Here is a 23,110-nt window from a genome sequence, read left to right as displayed (position 1 = left end):
CAATTCTGACTCACAGTGATCCTATAGAACAGAGTAGAACTGCCCCATAGGCTTTCCAAGGCTGTAAACTTTAAGAAAGCAGACTGCCACAACTTGGTGGGCTCAACTGCCAACCTTTTGGTTAGCAGCCACATCTTTCTCCCACAGAGCAGCTGGTGGATTCGAACCACCGACCTTCAGGTTAACAGCTGAATGCTTAACCACTGTGCCACCAGGGTTCCTGCTTTTTACCCACACAGTAGTTTAAATCTGAATCAGTTGCCAATGTTGAAAAATAGGAATATTCCACACTTCTGGCTTTTCTTAAAAAAGGAAAGGAAGAGCTAGCACACTGGCCTTGCATTCCTGAATGCCAACAAGAAGCCTGAGTGCAGTAGCAGCTGCCTCCTTTACATGGCCTGTGTTCTCCAGTTTGCCACAGGCCTCACCACTCCCTATTGTCCTTCTGACACTCAGGAAAATGTCAATTACTATTTATCATCATACTTCGGTTTTTTTAATGGTGCAGTTAAGAATAAAGTAGAGTAATTTGGGTACTGATGTCTTTTCAAATGAGGAATAATAAAGTCTAGATTGAAAAAGCCAGGTATTACAAGAAAATTGGGCAAAGGGACATGTGTTCATGGCAACGACAAATGTATCTATGAGTTTAACATGCAAAGTGTGGCTTGCTCATCTCACTCATTTATGTTCCTTCTCTGGCCCCTGAGACAGCAAATTTGTGACCCCTGGTTGAGAACAACCCCCTTGTTCTGCAGATGAGGAAACTGAGGTCCAGGACGCTAACGGCTTCATGCCCATTAGAGGCCCTTGCACAAGGATGATAGCACCTGAGTTCAGATGGCTTCGGGGAGCTTACCTCTACTGGTGGGCTGGTCATCCCCATGACTACTGCTGAGGGCATCCTTCCTGGAGCTCCTCCTGCCACTTGTAGGGCGCTCTCTGCTGGACGGCAGCTTAAAGATGTCTAAGTCGTCCCTGCAGGCTCTGGGGGTTACCCTCTGGGGTCTGTCGCTGGTGATGACGCTCCTGCTGCTCATCCACCCTTGCTCACGCCTGGGGCCTTGATCTGCGGCCTCAGTCTCTCCAGAACCCGTACCAACACCATCCTCTGATGGAAGCTGGCCTTTCCAGTCCAGCGGCTGCTCGGGACTAAGCCAGAGGGGTTTTGGCTTCCTGCCTTTCCCTTTGGGAGAAGGCTGTAACCAGGATGGGGTTTTCCCTGGCGGCTGAGAAATCTTGCCCGTGAGGTTTTCCAATTGCTGGATCAGACAGAGCTCCTCGTCAAGAGAAGGGCATTTCACAGGTGAGGAGTGGGGAGGGTCACTGGGAACGTCATCCAGCAAGACGGGGGCTGCTAACATTCTTAAATCTCCCCCTAACTTGGACAAATTGTCCTTTGTGCAATTAGTAGAATTCATCCTTTCACCAAATAAATTTTCTTGTGAAGACACCTTCACATCCAAAAACGCTCCAGCTGGCAGCGAGTGATTGAGACTGAGCTCTCCGTCCCCATCTGTGGCGGCCAACTTGCGGGCATTTTTGCTCTCTTCCGAGTGAGTGTTAACGGCGTTCTCCATCCCCCCATTCTTCTCATTCTTCAGGTCCACTGAGATGCCCTGGTCAGCACCTTTGTCTAACTTGCCATCAAAGACGAGGTTTTTGTTGACATACAGCTTCACGTTCTTGGCACCAATGTCAAGATCCTGAAACCACAAGATACAAAAAAAAGAAGATGATGATGATGTGTGGCATCAGATGGCTGTATCAAATTTTATTAGTAGAAGACACCAAAAAGAAAAACATGCAATGCTAGAAACGTGAGGTTTACATAACTACAGCACTGGAGATGTTATAGAAGACTCAGGCCCGTTTCTATGTGAACTGTTACGAACGCTATAAATCAAAGCACTTCCACGAAAGATGGCCTCAATTGCTGCCTTCGTTGTCATTACCTCCTGCTGGGACGTTTCTAACAGCCTACTAATTGGTCTCCTGCTTCCTGTCTCTTGCTGCTTCAACCTCAACTTCACATTGCCACCAGAGTTAATTTTCTAAAAGAGCAAATTCAGTCCAGTCACTTCCCTTTGTAAAATCCTTCAGTGTTTTTTTTTTTTTCCACTGCCTATGCAGCATTCTCAAAGGACAGCTCTGGGGCTGTCTGTGTCAGAAAAGCCTGCCATGCACATAATGTGCAGACTCCTTGGGCTCATGTGTATCATATTTTGGATCCCTTGAAAACAGAGCCTGAGACAAGGACTTGGGTGCAGGTAGGTTATTTTGGCAGGTGAGTCCAAGAGGGAGTGGGGAGAGCAAGACAGGGCAGGAGAAAACCCCCAAAGTGTTTGAGCTGCTTACTGCTGTGGGCAACTGGGACTCCACCCACTGGGGCCCTCTGAGGAACCACGTAGAACGCACCTCAGCAATGTCCTTCCAGAGGCTGGGGCATTTATCCACTGACTGCCATCCCCTGTGTGTGAAGGTTGCCCCCAGGGGCACAGACTCGCCCCATGTCCCCTCTGCCTTGCCTTGTTGTGATGTTAAGGTTGTGTGTTACCTTGGCTGGGCCATGATTCTCAGTGGTTTGGCAGTTATGTTGTAGTCTGGCAGTCGTATAATGATGTGATCACCTCATGAGATCTGTTGGGAGCAGCAAATCAGCTGAAAGGGAGTTTCCCTGGGAGTGTGGCCTGCATCCAATATAGGTGGACTTTCTGGCTTTTGCTTGCTCTGGATCTTGCAGCTGGCTCCTGTTCGTCTGACCTCCGGTTCTTGGGACTTGAGCAAGCAGCTTACCTGCTATCTTGCCTGCCGATCTTGGGATTCATTGGTCTTAGCAACCTGTGAGCCAGAGCCCTGTTGTCTGACCTGCTGATCTTGGGTTCGCCAGCCCCTGCGGCTACGTGAATCAGGAGAAGCCTCCAGCCTGATCCATGGACTTGGGACCTTCTAGCCTTTACAACTGCATGAGCCATTTCCTTGATACAAATCTCTCTCTATATATTTATATGCTTTCCTGGCTTTGCTTCTCTGGAGAACACAGCCTAAGACACTTGTGCACAAGCTGAGCACCTGAGGCAGGGCAGTCCACGTGCCAAGGGTACCATTCCACCTGCAATCAGAGGTGAGCCTGCAGGATGTGATGGTCTCCAGTGGGGACCTGCTAGGGAATCTCTGCATTTGTAACAGGTTCTCCAGATGATTCCTTTGCACACTAAGGTAGAGACCCTCGGGCCGATGGGATGAATTCCAAACTCCCTGGCATGACATACAGTAACCTTCACAAAACAGTCCCTGTCTAGCTTTTCTGTCCTATATCATGCAGGTATTCAATGCTTCTCTGTTCGTGCTTAGAATAAAATCATACCTCCTCCTCCTTTTGTCCCATTTGTCTATTCCTCTTATAGCAAAACTTTTTTTTTTGTATAGCTTTATCAAGGAGTATAATATATACCTTGTACTGTACATATTTAAAGCATATAATTTGGTTTTAAGTTTGAATATGTGTATCCACCCATGAAATCATCACTACAATCAAGATAATGAACATGTCCACAGCCCCAAAAGTTTCCTCGTGCCCCTTTGCAATCCCTCCCTTCCCTGTCTTCTTCCTCTATGCCCAGACAACACTGATTTGCCTTCTGTCACTATAGGTTAGTTTGGCATTTTCTAGAATTCTTATATAAATGGAATTATATAGTATGTAGGGGAGCAGTGGTGGTTCAAGGGTAGAATTCTCATCTTCTGTGCCAGAGACCCAGGTTCAATTCCTGGCCAATGTACCTCATGCAGAGCCATCACCCACTTGTCAGTGGTGGCTTGCATGTTGCTACGATGCTGAACAGGTTTCAGACTAAGACAGACTAGGAAGAAAGGTCTGGTGATCTACTTTAGAAAATCAACCAATGAAAACCCTATGCATCACAGCGTTCCGATCCCATTGTGCATGAGGTCGCCATTAGTTGGGGGCTGACTCCATGGCAGCTAACAACATACAGTATGTACTTTTTTTTTGCCTGGCTTCTTTCACTCACCATAATTATCCTGAGATTCATCCATGTTGTTGTGTGAATCAACAGACCATTCCTTTTTACTGTGAGTATTCCACTGCATGGGAGCCCCACAGCTTATCCGTTCACCTGTGCAGCAAGCCTCTTTGAGAGCTCTTGTCTCCACTGCTTCTCTTCCTGTTATTTCTCAAGCCCTCCAGCCAGGCTTTGTCTCCCTTCACCCTAGAGCCCACCCTGCCAAGGGCCCCAGTAACGAGGAGGATGACGCTTCCTTGTTTGTTTACACCAGTCATCCTGGTGTAATCAACCAGTAACAGCACCCCCTTCACTCTCAAAGTGTCCTGGTCTGGACATTAGATCATACAGTTGCCCACTAGGGTCCCACACGTTCCCAAATCCAACGGGAAATTCTCAGATGTTGCCAGGTGGCGCAGCCGCTCAGCAGTATTTGCACAGTCGGCCGCTCCTCTTCCTTGGTAGTTTGTCTTCTCTGGGCTTCCGTGGCTCTGCGCCCCCCTGACTTTCCTCCTGCCTCGTGGCTGCACTTCTGCAGCTCCTTTGCTGGTGCCTCCTCTTCAACTGGGCCTCTGAAGGTTGGGTTGCTCCAGGGTTCCACCTGGGCCTTCTGACTTTTCTATACTCTTTCACTAGGTCGTCTCATCCAAGCTCAAGGTTCTAAATACAACCGTTGTGTTGGTGACTCCCAATTATTTTCATTTCCAATGCTGTCCTCTCCACCAGTCCCCGAATGACTGCTGCTGACCTCTCTTACTGCACATCTATCAGACATCTCAACCTCAACATGCCAAAAATGAAATCCTTAATTCATTTTCCCCAGACGGGGACTTCCCCCATCTCAGGAATGGTTCCACCAACCAACCATGTGCCAGAAACCTCAGAGTCCTCCTGGAGTCCTCTTGCTCTCACTCACTCACATGTCCATCTGTCAGCAAGTCCAGTGGCTCTCCCTCCAAAACTCATCCCAAATCTGACTTTTCCCAGAATGCACTGCTGCCTCCCCAGCGTGGCCACCATAGTCTCTCCTGAGACCACAACCGCAGTTTCCTAACCGGTCTCTCTTCTTCCCCTCTGCACTTGCCCCCCCCCAGTATTCCATTTCTACACAGCAGCCAGAGACTGTTTTTAAACTGGATCATGGCATCCCCCTGCTTAAAATTTCCCAATGACTTCCTACTACTCCAAGAATAAATCCTAATGCCTTTCAGGGGCCCACGAGGCCTACACAACAGACCTGGGCCCTGCCGACCTCTCTGACCCCAGCTCCTATCATGCTCCCCCTTGCTCCCACTCACTCCGCTCCAACACACTGGTCTGATCCTGCTTCTTGATCCTGCCTAACTCATTCTCCCCTGAGGACCTGTGCACTTGCCTGGAATGATCTTCCTCAGATACCTGCAGGGCTGGCTCCTCCTTGTCCTCAGAGACCGTCTCTGACCACTCTCTTTAGGGCAGCTCCTGCCCCATCGGCCCTTTCTCTATCCCATCGCCCCATTTTATTTCCTTGTCTCTGAAATGGTCTTGCTTATCACCTTTTTTACTTATTTATTGTCTCCCCTACTCAAAGTGAAGCTCCAAAACAGCAGAGGCCCTGCCAGTCTTGCCCAAGGGCCTAGCAGGTGCCTGGCACATAGTAGGCACTCACCAATTACTCTGCGATTAATAACTGAACAAACGCAGGTACAGTTCTCCCACGGCAGCACTGCTCTCTGATGGTATTCTGACAACAAACCTGATCAGAAAAAAACGGGGTCTGTTGGTTTCACCCCTAGGTCATTTTCCATTTTTCTGTGGCTTCTGGTCTGTTCTTGGAGTATGGGACCTGAAACCCCAAAGGGTGCCCACTTATACTTATTCTCACCCCTGCCCCCCTCTGCCTTCCTGAAAGCTAGGTGAGTAAGCTCTAACTAAATTTCTAGTTCAGCAAGTTACGGAGGTTTCCGTAGCAATTTAGAACAAGAACCATCAAGCCTGCGATATACCACGGGAACTCGGCTTCAATCATCCAATTGCAGGATGGCAGGCTACTATTTGCCAACTGTCAGAAAAGTCGATTCTCAAAGCGCTCTTTTACATGTTTATATGGATGTGTTCTCTGTTTAGTGGAGGCACAGAGTGAGCGCGTGCTGTGAATTAATGAGGAAATAGCTATTCGGGAAGGACAGCATGGGCAGCTTTCAATGACTAGTTCCACAAAATTACCACCAGGGAAACATCTGGCGAGACAGAAACACTCTCATTTAAAGAGGTGGTGGGCGATGGAGACCTTCTAGGCTGACACGGTCATCAGGTGGGTATCTCGGCTTTCCTAATGGAATGTCTGACTTCCAAAATGTGCTCATATATCTTCCATTATCAGTCTAGGGCACCCTCTGACCTCTCACCTCTAGTAGGTTGTCTACTGTCCAGCTCTCCCCAGGAAATCTGGCTGAGAGAGAACAGAGTGCAGGAAGCTGGCTGAGGCAGGGGCTGCAGACTCCAGTGCCCACGGGGGTCAGGCAGGTAACAGAGAGAAGAGGGCTCGGGTGGACATCACAGAGTGTGCTGGGGGCTGTGGGAAACTGGGTACTTAAGTGTGAAAAGTTTAAAACGCTCTGCAGTCCAAGCAAAACAGACTATGGGCTAGATTTGGCCTGAGGATCCCTAGGAAACAAGTATCCATCATTTCCCTGGGTATTCCAAGTTTAAAGAATAAAAGGCTGCATTGTCCCATGCGGTCCTTGGAAAAACTCAGCAAGGCAGGCACAAGGGTCCCTGTCTTACAGGGCAAGAAACTGAGGCTGAAAGCTTTCTTTGTTGTCACACGGCTGGTGTGTGGTGGAGCCAGACTTTGAATCCAGGTCTGACTGGCTGGACCACCTGAGGCCTACACTGCCATCTCCCTATGGGCCAAGCTAGACCCCAAGAAGGCCTCACCCTTGGCCATGTTAGCCTGGTCACCAGCAGAGTTACCTTCACTGGCTGGAACACGGAGCCCCCACTTTTTTAAAAAAATAATTCCCCTTGCACCAACTCCCTCCTACCACGACTCTGGCTCCCTCCTCCCTCCCCAGAGGTAATCAGGTGATCAGTGTCAGGGTGGGGGTGTGTGTGGGTGTGTGTATATGTGTGTGAGAGAGTGTGTGTGTGAGTGTGTGTGTGTGTGAGAGAGACAGAGACTTCCGGACTTTTTTCCGACATATTTATGTACATATTGATGGACCCATCACCATATTTCAAAGGTTTCGATTAAAAGGAAGGAGATCCATGTCTGCGCTGTGAGAAAACAGTGTGGAGGATTTTGCAGGTCCACAGCCCTCTGTGTTCCTCTGGTAAATCTCTCTATAAATCTCTGTGTAAGGAATGTCTTTAGGGATGGGCCCAGGGAAAAAAAAATCTCGCTCCTAAAGAATCAGTCTGCCTCCTCCTTTCCAGTAACCAGGGCTTTAAAACCCAGGCTGTTACCTCCTTTGTCCCACTTCCAGGAAGTTTAGGGGAAACCTGATCACGCCAATTACCTTGACCTTCAGAACCTTCTTTTTTTTTGCATCCTTTTTGTTTCCTTGGTGCTAATGTTTTATTCCCTGTTTAACTAGAGTTATTGTTATGCCCTTTGTTGACGCTGCCGCAAGCCCCTTTGGGAACGGATTTTCAAAGGGGAATTTAGAGGCTTTGTGGCTGTCACGGGATTAACACGAGCACCTTTCCTAGCCCACATCTTGCTTTTATCCAGCTTCCTTAAAGTTGGTAAGATCCAACCATACTGAGACTGTATTGCATTTTTAATAGAACAATATTAATATTATTTCCATTTAAGTAATTTAATTAGCTCAGGAAGTCCACTTGCCGCCCTGGCCCTGGTGTAGAATGACACATCTCTTCCAATGAACACACCAACTGCTCAGCAAAGATTAATGGCAGTGCTGCTCCACTATGACAACAACCCAAGCAGAGGTGTGGGCTTTCGCACTCAGAGGACCCCTTCCCCAGAGATGAACGCCGGGGCGGGCAGAGAGGTCACTACTGCAAGTGCAGCCCATGCTCATGGCTCACCGGAAAGCATCTGGAGCAGAGGCACACCTGGGCTGAATGCCACATGCTGAGGTGGGTCTATGGGAGCGCACTCTTCCTTGGCAAGAAAGTGCCCTGAGTTGGCCCAGATGCACAGCCCCTGGGGCCCACACTGAAGGCGCCCCACAGGCTGGGGGCATCCACGGCCTGCTGCACAGAGGCCATGAGCGTGCTGCTCCCCCACCCCCGCCCAAGCATGCTGGCTCCAGAACAGCAGGGAGTTAGGGGCTTCAGGCTGACTGGAAGGAGCCTTGGGGCTTGTCTCCACATGGGCAAGCATAGTAGGCTCACTGCGGCTACCCCAGCTGATAGACAGTAGGTTTACTGGGCCTGGAGGGCTTTGGGAAGTGAGCTGCTGCTGCCCAGGGTCCCCCTACCTCCACACACACACTCCAGGCGGAGTCGAGGGTCTTCCTCTGGGCTCTCGGGGCTGGGCCTGCAGTCTGGATCACTGCACTAAGTAGTCAAGTGTCCAGGTACGTCACCTGTCCCCACCGCGATGTGAGAACCTCCAGGGTGGGGATGGGCCTATTCCTAGCTATCTTCGGGCCTAGTTCTGAGATCTCAACTTGCTTCTCCCTGGAATGACTGAACTTGAGAAGTAATAGGGGACCCCGAGGTCTGTCGGGGACGAGACCTCAGTGGACTTTCACAATGTCCCCTGGGAGGAAGGCCAACGAAAACCACTCTTCCTAATGCAGAACATTTCCTTGAAGGGGAAGAAGATAGTGTGACGTTATGACATTGAACAAGCACCTACCAAGTGCCAGGCTCTGGGCACATCGCCCGCCTCAGGCAGCATCATGGACTCAAAGAGCAGTGAACTTGGATAGCTTGACAGATGATAACCTAGGTCACAAACTGGGGGCCCCACAGCTAGATCTGCACTTGCTTGGCCCACAGAGCATTTCTAAAATTACCAAATTAGCTGCTAACATTTAACAACTGGGAGCTTTCACACAACAATGTGCATTTCTGGCATCTCCTGAAGAGGCCACGGGATGCACCAGGCTGGCATGGAGGTGCTAAGCAGTGGCTGCCCTGGGCAGGGCCCCAGCTCTCCAGCCACCACTGTCCCTCTTTACTGAGAGGCATGACCATGAGGTGGGCATCAGACTGCCCATTAGTCATGTGATCACCAGCAAGTTGTTGCTTTTCTGTGCCTCAGTTTCCCCATCTGTAAAATGGAGCTGATAATCATAGCACCCATCTCACAGGACTGCGGTGCAGGTAAGTGAGCTAGTATATATAAAGTGTACATAATAAGTGCTCAAGAAACATGAGCTACCATTATTGTCCTGTACCCAAGGCTAACTGTTTAGGGCTAGCATGGCCTAGGGACTTCCTGCTCTCATAACCTGAGTAGCTCTTCCTCATCCTGGTTCCTAGCAAAAGCTGGCAGCAGGCATAGGAGGAACCCCGTCCACTCTTGGGTGGGCCTAGAATTACTCTTGCTGCCTTAGGTCTGGCCTCTGCTAGGTCTGGGCTGAGTTCCCAGCATGCAATTCTTGCAACTTTATTCAACAAATATCATGTGGGGGCTGTTGGGGTGCTGGCCCGCGTGAGATGCAAGAGAAACAGAAAACAAGTCCCCTCTCCCTACAAAGCTCATGGCTAGCCTGCAAATGAGGGGGCTGCAAACTCAGACGCTTGTGGTACCACAATGAGAGGGGGCCGCGGGGGTAGCAGGGTTGCGGTGAGCTGGAGAATGCGTGTTTGGTCAGTCCAGCAGGGGCAATGCCACTTGGCTCTGGACAATGGCTGTCACATTGGGAACATGGCCAGCTCATCAAAAGCCAATTTCTACATGTTGTCAAATGATTCACAAGCTGTAAAACACTGTACAGGCCAAACAGAATGCATCGGCAGTCGAGTTCAGCTGGGGGCACCTGTCTGGGACATCTGAGGCTCAGAAACTGAGGAATACCCCAGGGAAGCATGTGGCTTGGCCCAGAAGGGTCTGGCTAGAGACCACCAGAGGGGCCTAGGGGCAGGCTGAGGTGGGAGTGGAGCTTGTACATGAAGAGAGACTTAAGCAGAACCTTGATGTTTCAGAAAGCTCTAAGGGCTAGGTGTGCCAGGTGCTGGGAACAGCATGAGCAAAGGCACAGAGGCTGACTGGGAGGTTCTCAAAGAGGGTGCATATGATGGAAGAGCCAGAGAGCCAGGTTTGGGGTCCAGGAGGGGTAAGGTCACAAGGTAAATGACCTGGGGCTGGGCAGTATGGCAATGGGGCTGGTGATATGAGGTACGGACAACCATGCCACTGTGTTGGGGACTGTGGTGCTGTGACTCAGCTCCGCCAAAGCTTCCAGGTGTGAATGTGGGCCCAGTGTTGCCAGGTCTTCCAGTTTCCAAGAAAAGTCTCAAGACTCCATGCTTTCATGCAAAATCGCCCAAGTTTTAGACAGTGGCAATTAACTCAAAGAATTTTGAAAACACCAGGTGAGCCAGTTTCAATGTGTCTGTGAGCTGCATTTGGTCCACTGGTGCACAGCCTTGGGGCCCTTTCCAGGAAGCATGTGCCAGCAGTGGATGTGACGGCTCCCTGGAGGCACCCTGCAGCTGTGGGCCCTGCCCAGCCTTCCCCAGCCCTCGGAGGCCTTGGCTTTCCCCATCACACCACCAGCCTCATTGAACCATGGTTTGAAGTTGACCCCTCTGGACCTCCCGAGGGCCTGGATTGTGAGCTCACAGGGGCAGCAGCTGAAGTGTCAGACTCCCCACCTGGCACAACTCCTGAGCATGAGGTGATCAATACACCTCTGCTGATGAGAAGAGGGACCAGGCAGACGAGAGAGAGAGGAGCAGGGAGACAGGGACGAGGTCCCACGCTGGGTCGGCAGGCAGAGAAGGAAGGAGGAGCTGGATTTGGAAGGAGACAGATTTTGGAAATAGAAATGGTAGGGCCTAGAGATGACCAGCAGCGAGGGGCAAAGGAAGGGGAGGAAGATTCAGAGGTGGAGCCAGGCACTGCCATGGACAAAAAAGCAAGTGGAGAAGAAGTCCTGGAATGGATGGAAGCTGGGTTTGGGTATGCTGAGTTGGAATATCAGTGCATTCCCAGGTGGAAATGCCATGGCAAATTATCCGGTGGCTAGAACTGAAACTTGAATCAGAAGTTAAACCTTGGGTGAGGTTTAGATTTGGGAACTGATGGATAAATTTAACAGGTTGTGGCTCCTAGAGAAAAAGAAAAAGGACCTAGTTTGGGTCATTTTCTACCTTCCCTGGTGATTTTCCCTTCTTTTGAAGACAGCACTTCAATTTTCCAGTAGGAATTCACCCTTCCTTCAACCTCATTCCACATGGAAATGTGGTCCCTACCCCAGGTTGCAACCCAGGCCTGGCCAATGGGTGCTAAATCTGGGGCTTTCACACGGACAGTTTGCAAAGAAAACTTTCTGCACAAACTGCTTCAGTAAATAGTGAGTCTGTTGCCATCAGAAGCCACCGCTTGGAACCTGAAGATGAGACCAAGACAGAGGAAAGCAGAGATAAGTGATGGAGGGAGGCAGAGTCCTGATGCCACCACGTGGACTCCTGGATCCTGCCATGCCTGAAGCCAACTGCCCCAGACTCTTCTGTTACATAAGCCAAAGAATTCTTTTTTGTGCTTAAACCAGTTTGTTAGAGTTTCTACCCTTTGCTAACAAGAGAATCCTGGCCCTGCTACTGAGAATGTCAACCAACAGGCTCAGCTACTGAATCAGTCCTGCCCATGATAGCAGGACCTGGGTTAGGAACCCCACCCTCATGGGACATCTGGGATTTGTTTTGCTGCCCAGGCCAGCAGCTGCATACAGGTGAGCAGCCCTCCTCTGCTCAGGCATCTGCCCGGCCCCACCGCAGCCTGCCTCTGACCTGTACTGCACAGGGCATGGCCTCAGCTTCCATCCTGGCTCTGGAGCAGAGTATGGCTCTGAGTCCCGGCTTTCTGGTTGGAGCCTGGACTTCTTGTTGGGCCCCTGCTCTCTGAAGGCTGAATTCTCTGCTCACTTCTTGTTCCCTTGCTAATGGGGGCCTGCTTCAACCCTGAGCCTCCTGCAACTCCCATGGCTATCATGCCTGTATCTACCTGAGTGTGGACTCTGCCCCCAGATTCCGGCTGCATCCCACCCATCTGAGAGCAGTGCCAGTGACTGACAAGGGCCTAGACCAAGTCTGAGGTCAACACCTTGGGAAGCTTTCATGGAACTGGGTCTGTCCCCTTTCCACCTGCCACTCTGCTAAGATGCCACCATGTTTCCCACGCCCGAAGGTGCCCAGACTCTGCCATGGGCCAGAAGATGTACATTTTGTCAGGCCATCAGGCCACACTGACTCAGTGACCAAATGAAGGTTACACCTTTCACTTCAAAGTCATTGCTGTATTTGGTCTTGGTTTGTATCCTGATGTAAAAAAACATTTCTAAAAAGACAAATCTGAGACATTTAGGGATATTTGAATATGGACTGGGTATTGGAGGATAATAATTACTATCAGGTATTGCAGTCACATTGGGGTTATGATAAAAAAACCTATCTTTCAGAGATTCATACTGAAGTATTTATGAGTGAAATGGTACACTATCTACAATTTACTTTCAAATGCTATAGGAATAGATGAAACAAGAGTAGCAGAATGTTAATAACTACTGAAGCCAGGTACCAGTACCTGAAATTACCTGACTCATTTGCTTCCTTGTTTACTGTTGCCTCCCCATAAGAAGGATGGGGCCGTGAGGACAGGGCTTGTCTATCTGTTCACCACTGCACCCTAAGCACCTAGACCTGGGCTGTCAATATGTAGCCACCAGCCACATATGAATACTTAAATTTAAATTAATTAAAATAAAATCTAAAATGCAGCTCCTCAGGTACATTAGCCACATTTCAAGTTCTTGATGGCCACCTGTGGCTAGTGGCTACTATACTGGACAGGGCAGATAAAGAACATTTCTGTCATCACGGAAAGTCCTATTGGGCCGCACTGGCCTAGACATGTCATAGAAGTACGCTGTTGGGGAAACATAACATTCACTCATTTATTCATTCAAAAACTACTTACTGAGCACCATTTGTGTGTAAATAACATGCTCCTGGTGCCTGTCCTGGATGCATGCCCACTGCTAGAGGTGGCACTTGTGTGGTGACGTGAGTGAAGATGGCAATGGTGAGCCTGCTTTTACTGAAGGGTGATGCCACATAACAGATAACTAATATGACTGTTATGAAGGAAAACAGATGGGCCATGGGAGCCGCAGGAAGCCACTAAAAAGGATGGGTTTCAGCCTAGGCCTCAGAGAGTTCTCACATACTCTAGGAAGGAGACTCTGGTTCTCTTCTCACAACAGATGTGGGATCAGCACAGGGCAGTAGTGCTGAGAAAAACCAGAGGAATCTGACAGACCTCACATTCCCTTCCCAGCTCCGCCCCTTACAACCCATTAGCTGGGTAAGTCATTTCATCTGGGAACATCAAATGTGGGACACACACTATCATGTCCTCCTCTGAAGCCCAAGGCAGACATCCAAATCAATCCCAGCACCCTTTCCTGATGAACCAGAAAGCAGCTTCCAGATCCTTCTCAAGACGGCACTCCAAGCCTCCATTTCCAATCAGCATTGGCAAAAGGTGCAGTCTATCTGCCAATAGGGATCTCACCGTGCCATGACCCGGCTTTTTCATCCACAAGATGGGGAGTAACACCTGCGCAGGATTGTTGGGGGGAATAACTGAGATGATTCATTTGTTCAGTTATTTGTTCATGCACAAATATTTACTGAGGGCCTCACACATGCCTGGTCCATGTAGCACTTGGCAATGGTGGTTGTAACAAATACAGACATCTGTGTGCTGCCTTCTGTACACCTGCCATGGATGGGTTACAGCCTCCAAGTCCTTACTTTCCTTCTGAAGTCCCACTGCTCTGGGCCAGCTCACACTCACCATATCTCCTAATGTGGGGAGAGGAGCCCATAAATGTTAGCTGAGGACTTAACGGGCAGCACATTTTCCACTAAAAAAGACTCCCCTTTTTCTAGCAGCTTCTTCTCTCATGTTTTAAAAAGTCTTGGTTGGATTAGCTCCCCACATTTAACTTTTCTTCCCTGGATTCCTATACACAAAACACCGTATTAACAAGCTGTGTCTTCCAGGCCAAGCTATATTTCCTATAAACTCTCATTTTATCTCCTTGAAAACACACAGTAATAGCGTTCTCTGGAGAATATTAAATCAAACCAACCTGCAGCTGCATTTGTTTGCGCTTTTCTGCCCCCAGTAAATTCTGGCAACAGATGGGTGTGCATTATATAAGCGGTGCCCTGTCAGGGACTGCAGTCCCCCACACTCCACTCTGTTTGCAGAAACATCTCGAGGCGCTAATCCCCGTGGCCCACAGTGCACCCGCAACAACACGCTTGTGTTCTCGTGAGACTCTTAAGACCTTTCCCCTCTTCTTTATTCTGCTCACACGAGGAAGGCTGAGCGTAGGTTAAGAAGACAGGTGGGCCACAGCCAAAAGGGATGGCGCTTATCGTCTCTGTAATCCAGCACATAAAATCTGCTTTTCTTGGCCTGAGATATATATGCAGTGACAGGGCTGAGCTACAGGGCCGGCTCGGGCAGCCAGCATTGTTTCCTTACCCATTCCAGAAGGAGATGTTGGTGACCACCTGCCAGGAAGCACCAAATGGGACTCAGGAATGGGAGCAAGTGGCCCAAGATACTCTGGCCGTGCTGTGGCTCTATTCTGGGCTGGGAGGACAGCCCCTATGCACACCCAGGGCCAGGGCCTGCAGGTGGTGAAGGAGACGCTGACATGTCCACAGCACCTTCCTCACTTGTTCCAGTCAACTTTCGTTTTTTCAAATTTAAACTTGAGGCATTGGCTTTAAAAACCTCAGAAAAACAGAAATCAAAAGAAGCTTTCTATTACTTCTCTGTGGCAGCATCGTGCTGTGAACTGAGACAGCTGGGACTGCGTCTGCCATGTTAGGCTCCACATGATAGGTGCTCAATCCATGTTGATTAGTATGTGGGCGGCTTGGTGGGTGGATGAAGGAATTAACAGGAAGAAGTACAGGAAGGGAGGGCAGGAAGAAGGAGGACTCGATTCCCAGCTCTGCCTGTAACCTGCTGGATGACCTGGGCAAGCAAGTCAACCTCTTATATTTGCCGTCCATCTACATAACAAAAGGATAATACAACTGCTTATGGGTTATAGGGGAAATGGCTGATTCATTCCACAACCATTCATTTCTACATTGGATAGGGCAGTGGTAGACAGGGCTCAGGCCCTGCCCTCAAGATGTCCACGGTGTTGTGAGGGAGGAAGGGGTAAATTCTGGTGCAGGGCAGGATGGAACATATTCATGATCCAGAAGAAGTGCCAGGGTGAGGGGTCAGGGTTGGCTTCCTGGAGAGGGGTGTCTGGTTTTCCAGGAATACAAGACAGAGATAAACATTTTGAGTTGACTGATATGGGAGGGGCCAGGGACCAAAGGTGAGACTAACGTGGAGGGTGTTAGAGACCCACGAGCAGCTGGTATTGCTACAGGGTGATGTGAGCAAGAGGACAGGTATTGATGGGAGAGAGGCGGGACCTGACTCATGGGGGATAGGGGGCTCTCGTGTCCCACTCAAGAGCTTGACTTTGAACCTCTGGGTCAAGGGGAGCCTCTGAGGGTTGGAAGCAGCAGATAAGCACGATCAGAGCCCCCTGGTGGCTGCTGGAGGACAGACTTGGGGTTCGGCCTAGAGAGAGGGAGAGCAATGAGAGACTGTGCTCCCGCACACTTCGCATATACAGGTTCGTCCACCCAGATGCGCTTTCTCCTTTGCTGCCACAGCTCACTGCTGCTGCCTGTTTGCACCGCAGCTCAGCTGTGTGCTCCTGCAAGGGCGTTCCCTGGTTCCCTGACTCTCCAATTCTGAGGCACACCCTGCCTCCAGGAGCTGCAGTCTGGGGCAGGCCAGCTCCAGCTCAAAGATGAGTTTGGTTCGAACTATATGCTTATTACAAAATAATTCAAATTAGCTATGAACATTTACAAGCCAGGAAAGCTGATATTAAAATCCAGACTTCTAGGTCCCTGGGGAAATGCAGATCTAGCAGCACTGGCTGGATTCCTACACGGCAACCAGTAGTTGACACTGAAAAGTGGCCATCCCTTTATCTGGGGCACGGGCTTGCCCGTCTGACACAGTCCCCACCACACCCTTGTGTCCAACAGTTTGAGGCCAAGGATCAGCTTCCACGTATCATCTCCTTTGCAGTATTACTTCCCTTATAGCAGATTTGAGAGGAAAGCAGAAGAACAAGATAGGCTAAGGGGTTCTGTCCTGTCTTTCCTCACCCGGTTAGCACCCTGCTGGGCCCTTAGAGCATTTGAGTTTGGAGCCTTAGCAGTCTGGGTTTACCTTTAACATCACACTGCATTGTATGTCTACGTTTACTTGTCTGCCTGCTTTTAGACATGAAGCATCTCCAGGGCATGGGCTTTGTCTTTTATATCAGAACCCCCAGAATGTATCATGAAGCCTGGTGGCACCAATATGTGCTCAATAACAAATGCTGAATGAATGAACAAATGCAAATGAATACATGAAAAACAGTTCAGCGAAGAGAGGATGTAGGCCTGGGTGTAGGCAGTAGCTGTGAGGGTAGAAAGGAGGGGGCGGATTCTGAAACCAGAGGGGCAAACAGCATAGGGGTGAAGGGCCTCTACTCAGAGCAGGCCCCCATACCAGAAGCATCAGCACCTCCTGGGGGCTGGTGAGACATGCAGAATCTCAAGCCCTGCCCCAGGCCTGCTAAATCAAAACCCATATTTTAGCAAGATCCCCAGGTGAATCATCTGTGTGTTAAAGTTTGAAAAGTGCTGGCTAAGAGGATAGGCCTGGAGTCGAACTGCATGGGTTCAAATTCTCACTCTACTGCTTATGAGCTGGGTGACTTGGGGCAAGTTACTTAACATCTCTGTGTCTCCCTATCCTGATCTGTAAAATAGGGATAATGATATGAGCTACCTCATAGAACTGAGGTGGGGATTAAAATGGCTCACAGCTCAGCATCCAAGAAACGCTAGCTATCGTATGTCATGCTAAAAGTGATTTGCAAATACTAAGTGCCCAGTGCTGATGAGTGTCAGTTCATTATTTTCCAGCTCCCCCAAAGGGTGGCTGATATCACTTCTGAAACCTTAGGAGATGGAGCCTCTGGCCTCCTGGCGGCTCTGACGAGTGCGGCGTGAATGCCCCCGCAGGCAGACACTTGCTGCACCCAGGAAGTAGGGCATCAGAGACTCCTGTACCCATTTTGCAACTTCAGGAATCAGGCTATTGGAAAACTGCTCAGCGCTTCCATCAACCAAGTGCCCAGCGAGGAGTCAGAGCCCGTTACTTACGCCGTCAGCTGTCCAGTAATTGCAGACCTTGATCTTGGCTAGCCCGAAGTCCCGCAGCTGTTGGGTGTTGCGGATAATAAAGAAGAGCTGGAGCGGCGGCTGGAAGGGGCATGTCCACAGAGGGAGGCCCTTCTTGCTCTGAAACACCAGCAAGTGAGGGAAGTCGTTAGCACATTTCTGCCTTTCCCCAAAGTCAAGTAACAGTGTCTCTTGCGATAATGAAAACCAGGAGAGGGCTTGGGGCAAGAAGCCAGGGCGCCTCCACATGATCAGGTGGGGCATCAGCTCTCACTCCGCTTGGTCTGCACCCAGCACCAGGCGGACCCTCATCCCGGCACAAGGCTGCCACGTGAGGCTCTCTGATCTGCCATCCAGACTGAATTTAAAATACAGAGGGCTTTATTGTAATCAGCTTTCAGGCGTGCACTGGGGTGGGGAGAGAGACTAGAGAGAAGGACAGGAAAGGAGCCATGACGGCACTACTTGATTAACCTGGCAAACAGAGCTTTTAATTTTCTTTTGTGAAACCCTGTAGAATTTTTTAAAATTTAAAAATAGAAAAGAAAGAAAGAAAGTGGCTCAGGCGTGTGTTGGGACGGGGCCATGGCACGGAGCCTTGGGACTTATTCTGTTCCCTTCCAGGGCTTCCAAGCCTCAAGACCCCAGCGCGACGTGTCCACCCGCCAGTGAGTAGCCGAGGCCTCTCTTCAAGACCAGAGTCGGGGGGCTGAGTGCAGGGAGGCCAGGCCGCCATTTTCATTTGCACCAATAATGGTAGAAAATGAAGTCAGGGTTTTTTTCTCAGCTCCAGCCCCATCCTCTCTTATCTCTTCAGGACACCTCTTCCACTCTCTCCATCTGAACAAAACTCACAGTTCTCCCATACTTCTCCCCTGGTTCAACCTTGAAGCCTGGCACAGGCTGGGCTTCACTTAGCGCTCTTCCTGCCGTCTCATTCTGGGAAACCCAGCTAAAACGCAATGCAGCTCCCCCTCCCCACTCACCCCTTTCCCCGACACAACCACTCTCTCTTCCATTGACCCCAGTGTCCCACAACTATCTGTTTGCATGCCTACGTCACTCTTCCACTCCCCTGAGCTCCTTTGGGGAAACAGCCGTGTCTAATTCTTCCCAGAAAATCCTTAGCATTCAGCACAGTTCCCTGGCACATGGTAAACACCAAAGAATCTTTGTGGAGTGAACAAATGAACGGATAAATGAAATTTACTTCTCTAAAGTTTCAACGAGACTATATGTCCTCTCATCGAAACTTTAGAGAAGAGATTGTAAAGGTGGTGTGGCCTGCTGAGCTACTTTTTTGGGTCATGAAGTGTTGTTTTTTTTTTTTTTAATAAAAAAGGCAAATTCATTGGCAACACTTAAAAATGGGGAGATTTTCCACCGAGAGCTAGATTTCCGCAAGCTTTATGGAATTTATCATGAAGCCTGGTAGCCTTGGCAGCAGGGGTGCCTGACTGTTGCTGGCTGGAGCTGAATGATGGCTGCCCCCTTTATCCACGGCAGGTGCGATCCAGTGCCACAGTCCCCACCACTCCCTACTGCTTTACACTCGACTCACTTCCTCATTTATGTTCCCACTTGGCCCCCAGAGGCATCTGAGTTTGGTGCCTGCCTCCGGGCTGAGCAGTCACAGAAAGCCCCATCAGCCTGTGGGTGACCACTGCTGCATCTCTGACACTGTTTGGCCGAAGTTGTCTTTTTTTAAAGGGAGCATCGCCCTGTGTTTGAGGATGTCTCCACAGACTCCCATCACCAGGAATGTGGTGCCACTTGACAGAGCCAGGGAAGGAGGGGACTGGCTGAATCAGGGCTCTGCTGGCCCCCAGGAGGTGGGTGGCTCCAGCTCCAGCTGCGGGGGAGGACACAGGGGGCTTGTTCCAGGCGACAATGGTGCCTTTCAGGAGGGAGGAGGTGGCTTTTGTTAAGGGGGAGAGATGAGTTCAAGGGGTTCTGACTTATTTTGGCAAGTTTCTCAAGCTCTGCAAGAACTTTTAGTGCTCTGGGCAGCTGTGAGGGGTCAAAAAAGCATATCTCAAGATCCAGTGGGCGAGGCTCATTTCTTAGCTGAGCTGGGGCCTGAAATGGGTCACTGTGGCTGTCTGACAAAGGAAGAGGCTGAAGCCTGACCCTCAGACACAGGCCAGGGGACTGTAATTGATTTCCCTTCACATTCCTGTCAGCAGGAGGAATAAAGGAAGGCTAAGTGGGAATGGTAGTGTTCAAAGACAAAGAACATTAACCTGCAGATAACTCAGGGCCTCATTAGCAACAAACCTTCTGATGTTTCCTTTCCACAGACACAGTCTTGGAGACAGCTGCTGAGGGCTGACCCAAGGCATGCTGGGTAAGTCTCCAGGTGCCAGGCCGGCAGGCAGAACACCTGCTGCTCCCTCCCCATTGTGGGTGGTAAGGAAGATGGCAGGGCAAGAATCAGGACACTTTCACACTGTTACTTTACTCAGTTCTCTTGAAATCCTGGGAGGTGAGTATTCCTATGACACCCGTGTTACAGAAGGAAAACCAGCTTAGTAAGGGTGTGCGATTTGCCCCAGGTTGCTCAACACCCAAGTGGTGGGGTGAGGATTTGAACCTAGATTCTAATTCATTAATACATCTGTCTTAGTTTAGATGTCCCCAGAAGCAGACCCTGAGGCAAGGACTGGAGTGCACCTAGCTTATTTAGACAGTAAAGGAAATGTCAGTCAGAGTGGAAGTGAGATAGAGGAGGGAAGGCAGTCAATGAGGGTGTAGTATCAAGTCAGCTACCCTGTGGGCAACTGTTGCTTATAGAACAAACCTCAGAGCGACTCCACCCACGGGCAAGGGAGCTGGGGTATTTACCCACCAACTCCCATGGGCCACTGGTCGAAGGCTGCTCCTGCAGGCCTCAACTCCCCCCAGTTTGGGCCTGCTGCATGGGAGACAAAGTAGGCTCTGGGGGCCAGAAAGAAATCCCTCATCAAAGAAGTGTCAGCGCTGACCATCAGAAGAGCAGCCAGCGTGCACTGAAGAGGTAAGGGGAGGGGCACGTGGGGAGGCACCAACGCAGCTGCCACACCTTATCCGACAAATACTGATTGAGTCCCTCCTGTGGGGCAGAAGGGAGTTTTATGGGTGAACAGGACCCACCAGGTCCCGGCTCTGCTACTAGGGGAAGCAAATACATAAAATTCACAAACAAATACCAGGCATGGATAAATTCTATAAAGAAAATAAGAGAATTATTAATGGCCAATGAAAGGGCTTTTTAAGAGTGGATGGTCAGGGATGGCTTCCCTGAGGAAATAACTTTCCAACTCCAAAACCAAAGGTGTTTTTCTGTTCTAACATAACCTAACACACATCCCTCCATGCACAAGGGGGATGCCCAACAGCCCTCAGAAGTAGCTCCAACTTCATTCAGTAAATAACCAAACCCGTTGCCATCGAGTCGATTCTGACCCATAGCGACCCTATAAGGACAGGGTAGAACTGCCCCATAGGGTTTCCAAGGAGCGGCGGGTGGATTTGAACTGCCAACCTTTTGGTTAGCAGCTGTAGCTCTTAACCACTACGCCACCAGGGTTTCTTCATTCTGTAAATAGGTGACTGCAAAAAGGGAAAGGACTATTGATACATGCAACTATTTGGATGGATCTCAAGGGCATTATGCTGTGTGAAAAAAGCTAGTCTCAGAAAGGTTACATACTGTGTGGCCCCATTAATATAACACTTTTCAAATGACAAAAAAAAAAAAGAAAAAATCAAGATGGAGAACAGATCAGTGGCTGCCAGCGGTTGGCATAGGGGATGTGTGGCTGTAAAGGTGTAGCACAACGGAGTTCCTTGGTGCTGATAGAACAGTTCTGTATCTTGATGCGGTGGCGGTTACACAAATATACACGTGATAAAATTGCATAGAACTATACACACACACACACAAATTAGTGCATGTAAAACCTGGCAAAATCTGAATAAGGTCTGTAGATTGTACCAATGTCAATTTCCTGGTTTCGGTATTCTACTACAGTTACATAGGATGTTACCCTTGGGGAGGCTGGGTACAAAAGCACATGGGACCTCTCTACCTTTTTTAAACTGGGATAGAATTCACATCCCATAAAATTTAAAGTGTACAATCCAGTGGGTTTTAATATATTCACCATGTTGTACCACATTTTTATAACCACAAAAAGAACTCTTGTACCCCATTTACCCCTTTGCTCTCCATTCTCTCTTCTCTCAGACCCTGGCAACCACTAATTAACTTTCTGTATCTATGGATTTGCCTATTCTGGACATTTCTTCTAAATGGGATCATAAAGTACGTGGTCTTTTGTGTCTGGCTTCTTTCACACAGCATAACATTTTCAAGGTTCATCCATGTAGCATGTATCGGTACTTCATTCCTCTAACTGTCCAATAATATTCCACTGGATGGGTACACCACATTTTATCTATCCTTTCATCAGCTGATGGACACTGTGTCTCTGGGTTTTTATTTTTGGGCCCCGAGGTTGGGACATCAGGCAGCTGTCTCACCCTGGGTTGCTGGGTCTCTAGGTACTTTTGTGTACAAATTTTTGTAAGGACATATGCTTCCATTTCTTTGGGTAGATACCTAGGGGTGGAATTGCTGGGTCATAGATAACCCTATGTTTAACTTTTTGAGGAACTGCCCAACTGTTTTTCACAGTGGTTGTACCACTTCACATCGCCACCAGCAATGTATGAGGGTTCCAGTATCTTCACATCCTTGCCCACACTTGTTATTCCCCACCCCTTTTTTAACTGCAGCCACTCCTAGTGGGGGTGAAGTAGTATCTCCTTATGGTTTTGATGATCTGCATTTCCGTAATGATTAACGATGTTGAGCATCTTACAGAGCGAAGAAATAGTGGGGAGAAAAGAGATGTGGGTGTGGACGAGGAGAATCAAACTTAGGTTTTGGATCTGTTAAGCCTGATATAGCTTTTAGACATCCAAGAAGAGCTGACAAACAGGAATCTGACATTCAAGTCTGGAGCTGAGAGTAGCAGGTAGGCTTGGGTATATAAGATTGGAGTCATCTTAAAGTTGAGGTCTGGATGAGGTCATTGAGGGAGATGGTGTAAGCAGTGAAGGGAGGAGGGTTTGCACTGAGTCTGGGGGACTCCTACATTTTCTTGTATGCCCCCAATTCACCTCCACTGAAGCAAATTCTCCTTTGAACCCAGACTCCTCTTCCAGGCTCCTTCAGGTCAGCTTTCACCACAGCTTTGTAGCCTGGGGCAAATCACTTAACCTCCTGGAGACTTGGTTTTCTGATTTATAAAATGTGAGTCACTCCCAGGTTCATCAGGCCCTTCTGAGGATTAAATGAGGTGATGCAGAAGGCCCTGGCTGGCACGCTGTGGGGCTTCAACAAACACCTGTGAAATGGATGGTTCTGAGAGGCAGCAGGCCTGGCTCACAGGATGACTATCAGGGAGCCCCAAAGCTAGGGCAGCTGTTGGAATTCAGCCCACCCATAGCTGGGCCCAGAGACCCAGCAGCCCAGGGTGAGACAGCTGCCTTGTGTTCTAACCTCAGGGCCTCAAAATAAAAGCCCATAAACCCATCCAAACCATGGGCCAAAGTTCTCACTGTTCCCACTGTGA

General features: G+C 49.4%; 1 protein-coding gene across 1 annotated transcript in view; it reads right to left on the bottom strand.

Annotated features, from left to right (window-relative positions):
* Positions 1 to 23,110, bottom strand: part of KATNIP (katanin interacting protein) — a 196,359-nt gene that overhangs the window by 39,418 nt on the left and 133,831 nt on the right. The window contains exons 14-15 of the mRNA XM_023741008.1: positions 17,472 to 17,609; positions 860 to 1,706 (exon numbers count right to left, since the gene is read on the bottom strand). Of these exons, the coding sequence (XP_023596776.1) occupies positions 860 to 1,706; positions 17,472 to 17,609 (985 nt within the window). The remainder of the gene's footprint in view (positions 1 to 859; positions 1,707 to 17,471; positions 17,610 to 23,110) is intronic.

Source organism: Trichechus manatus, unplaced genomic scaffold (assembly GCF_000243295.1).
Source record: "Trichechus manatus latirostris isolate Lorelei unplaced genomic scaffold, TriManLat1.0 scaffold00170, whole genome shotgun sequence".
NCBI classification, from domain to species: Eukaryota; Metazoa; Chordata; class Mammalia; order Sirenia; family Trichechidae; genus Trichechus; species Trichechus manatus.
The sequence above is the reverse complement of the archived record's forward strand: the minus strand, read 5'-3'. Positions and strand labels throughout refer to the sequence as shown.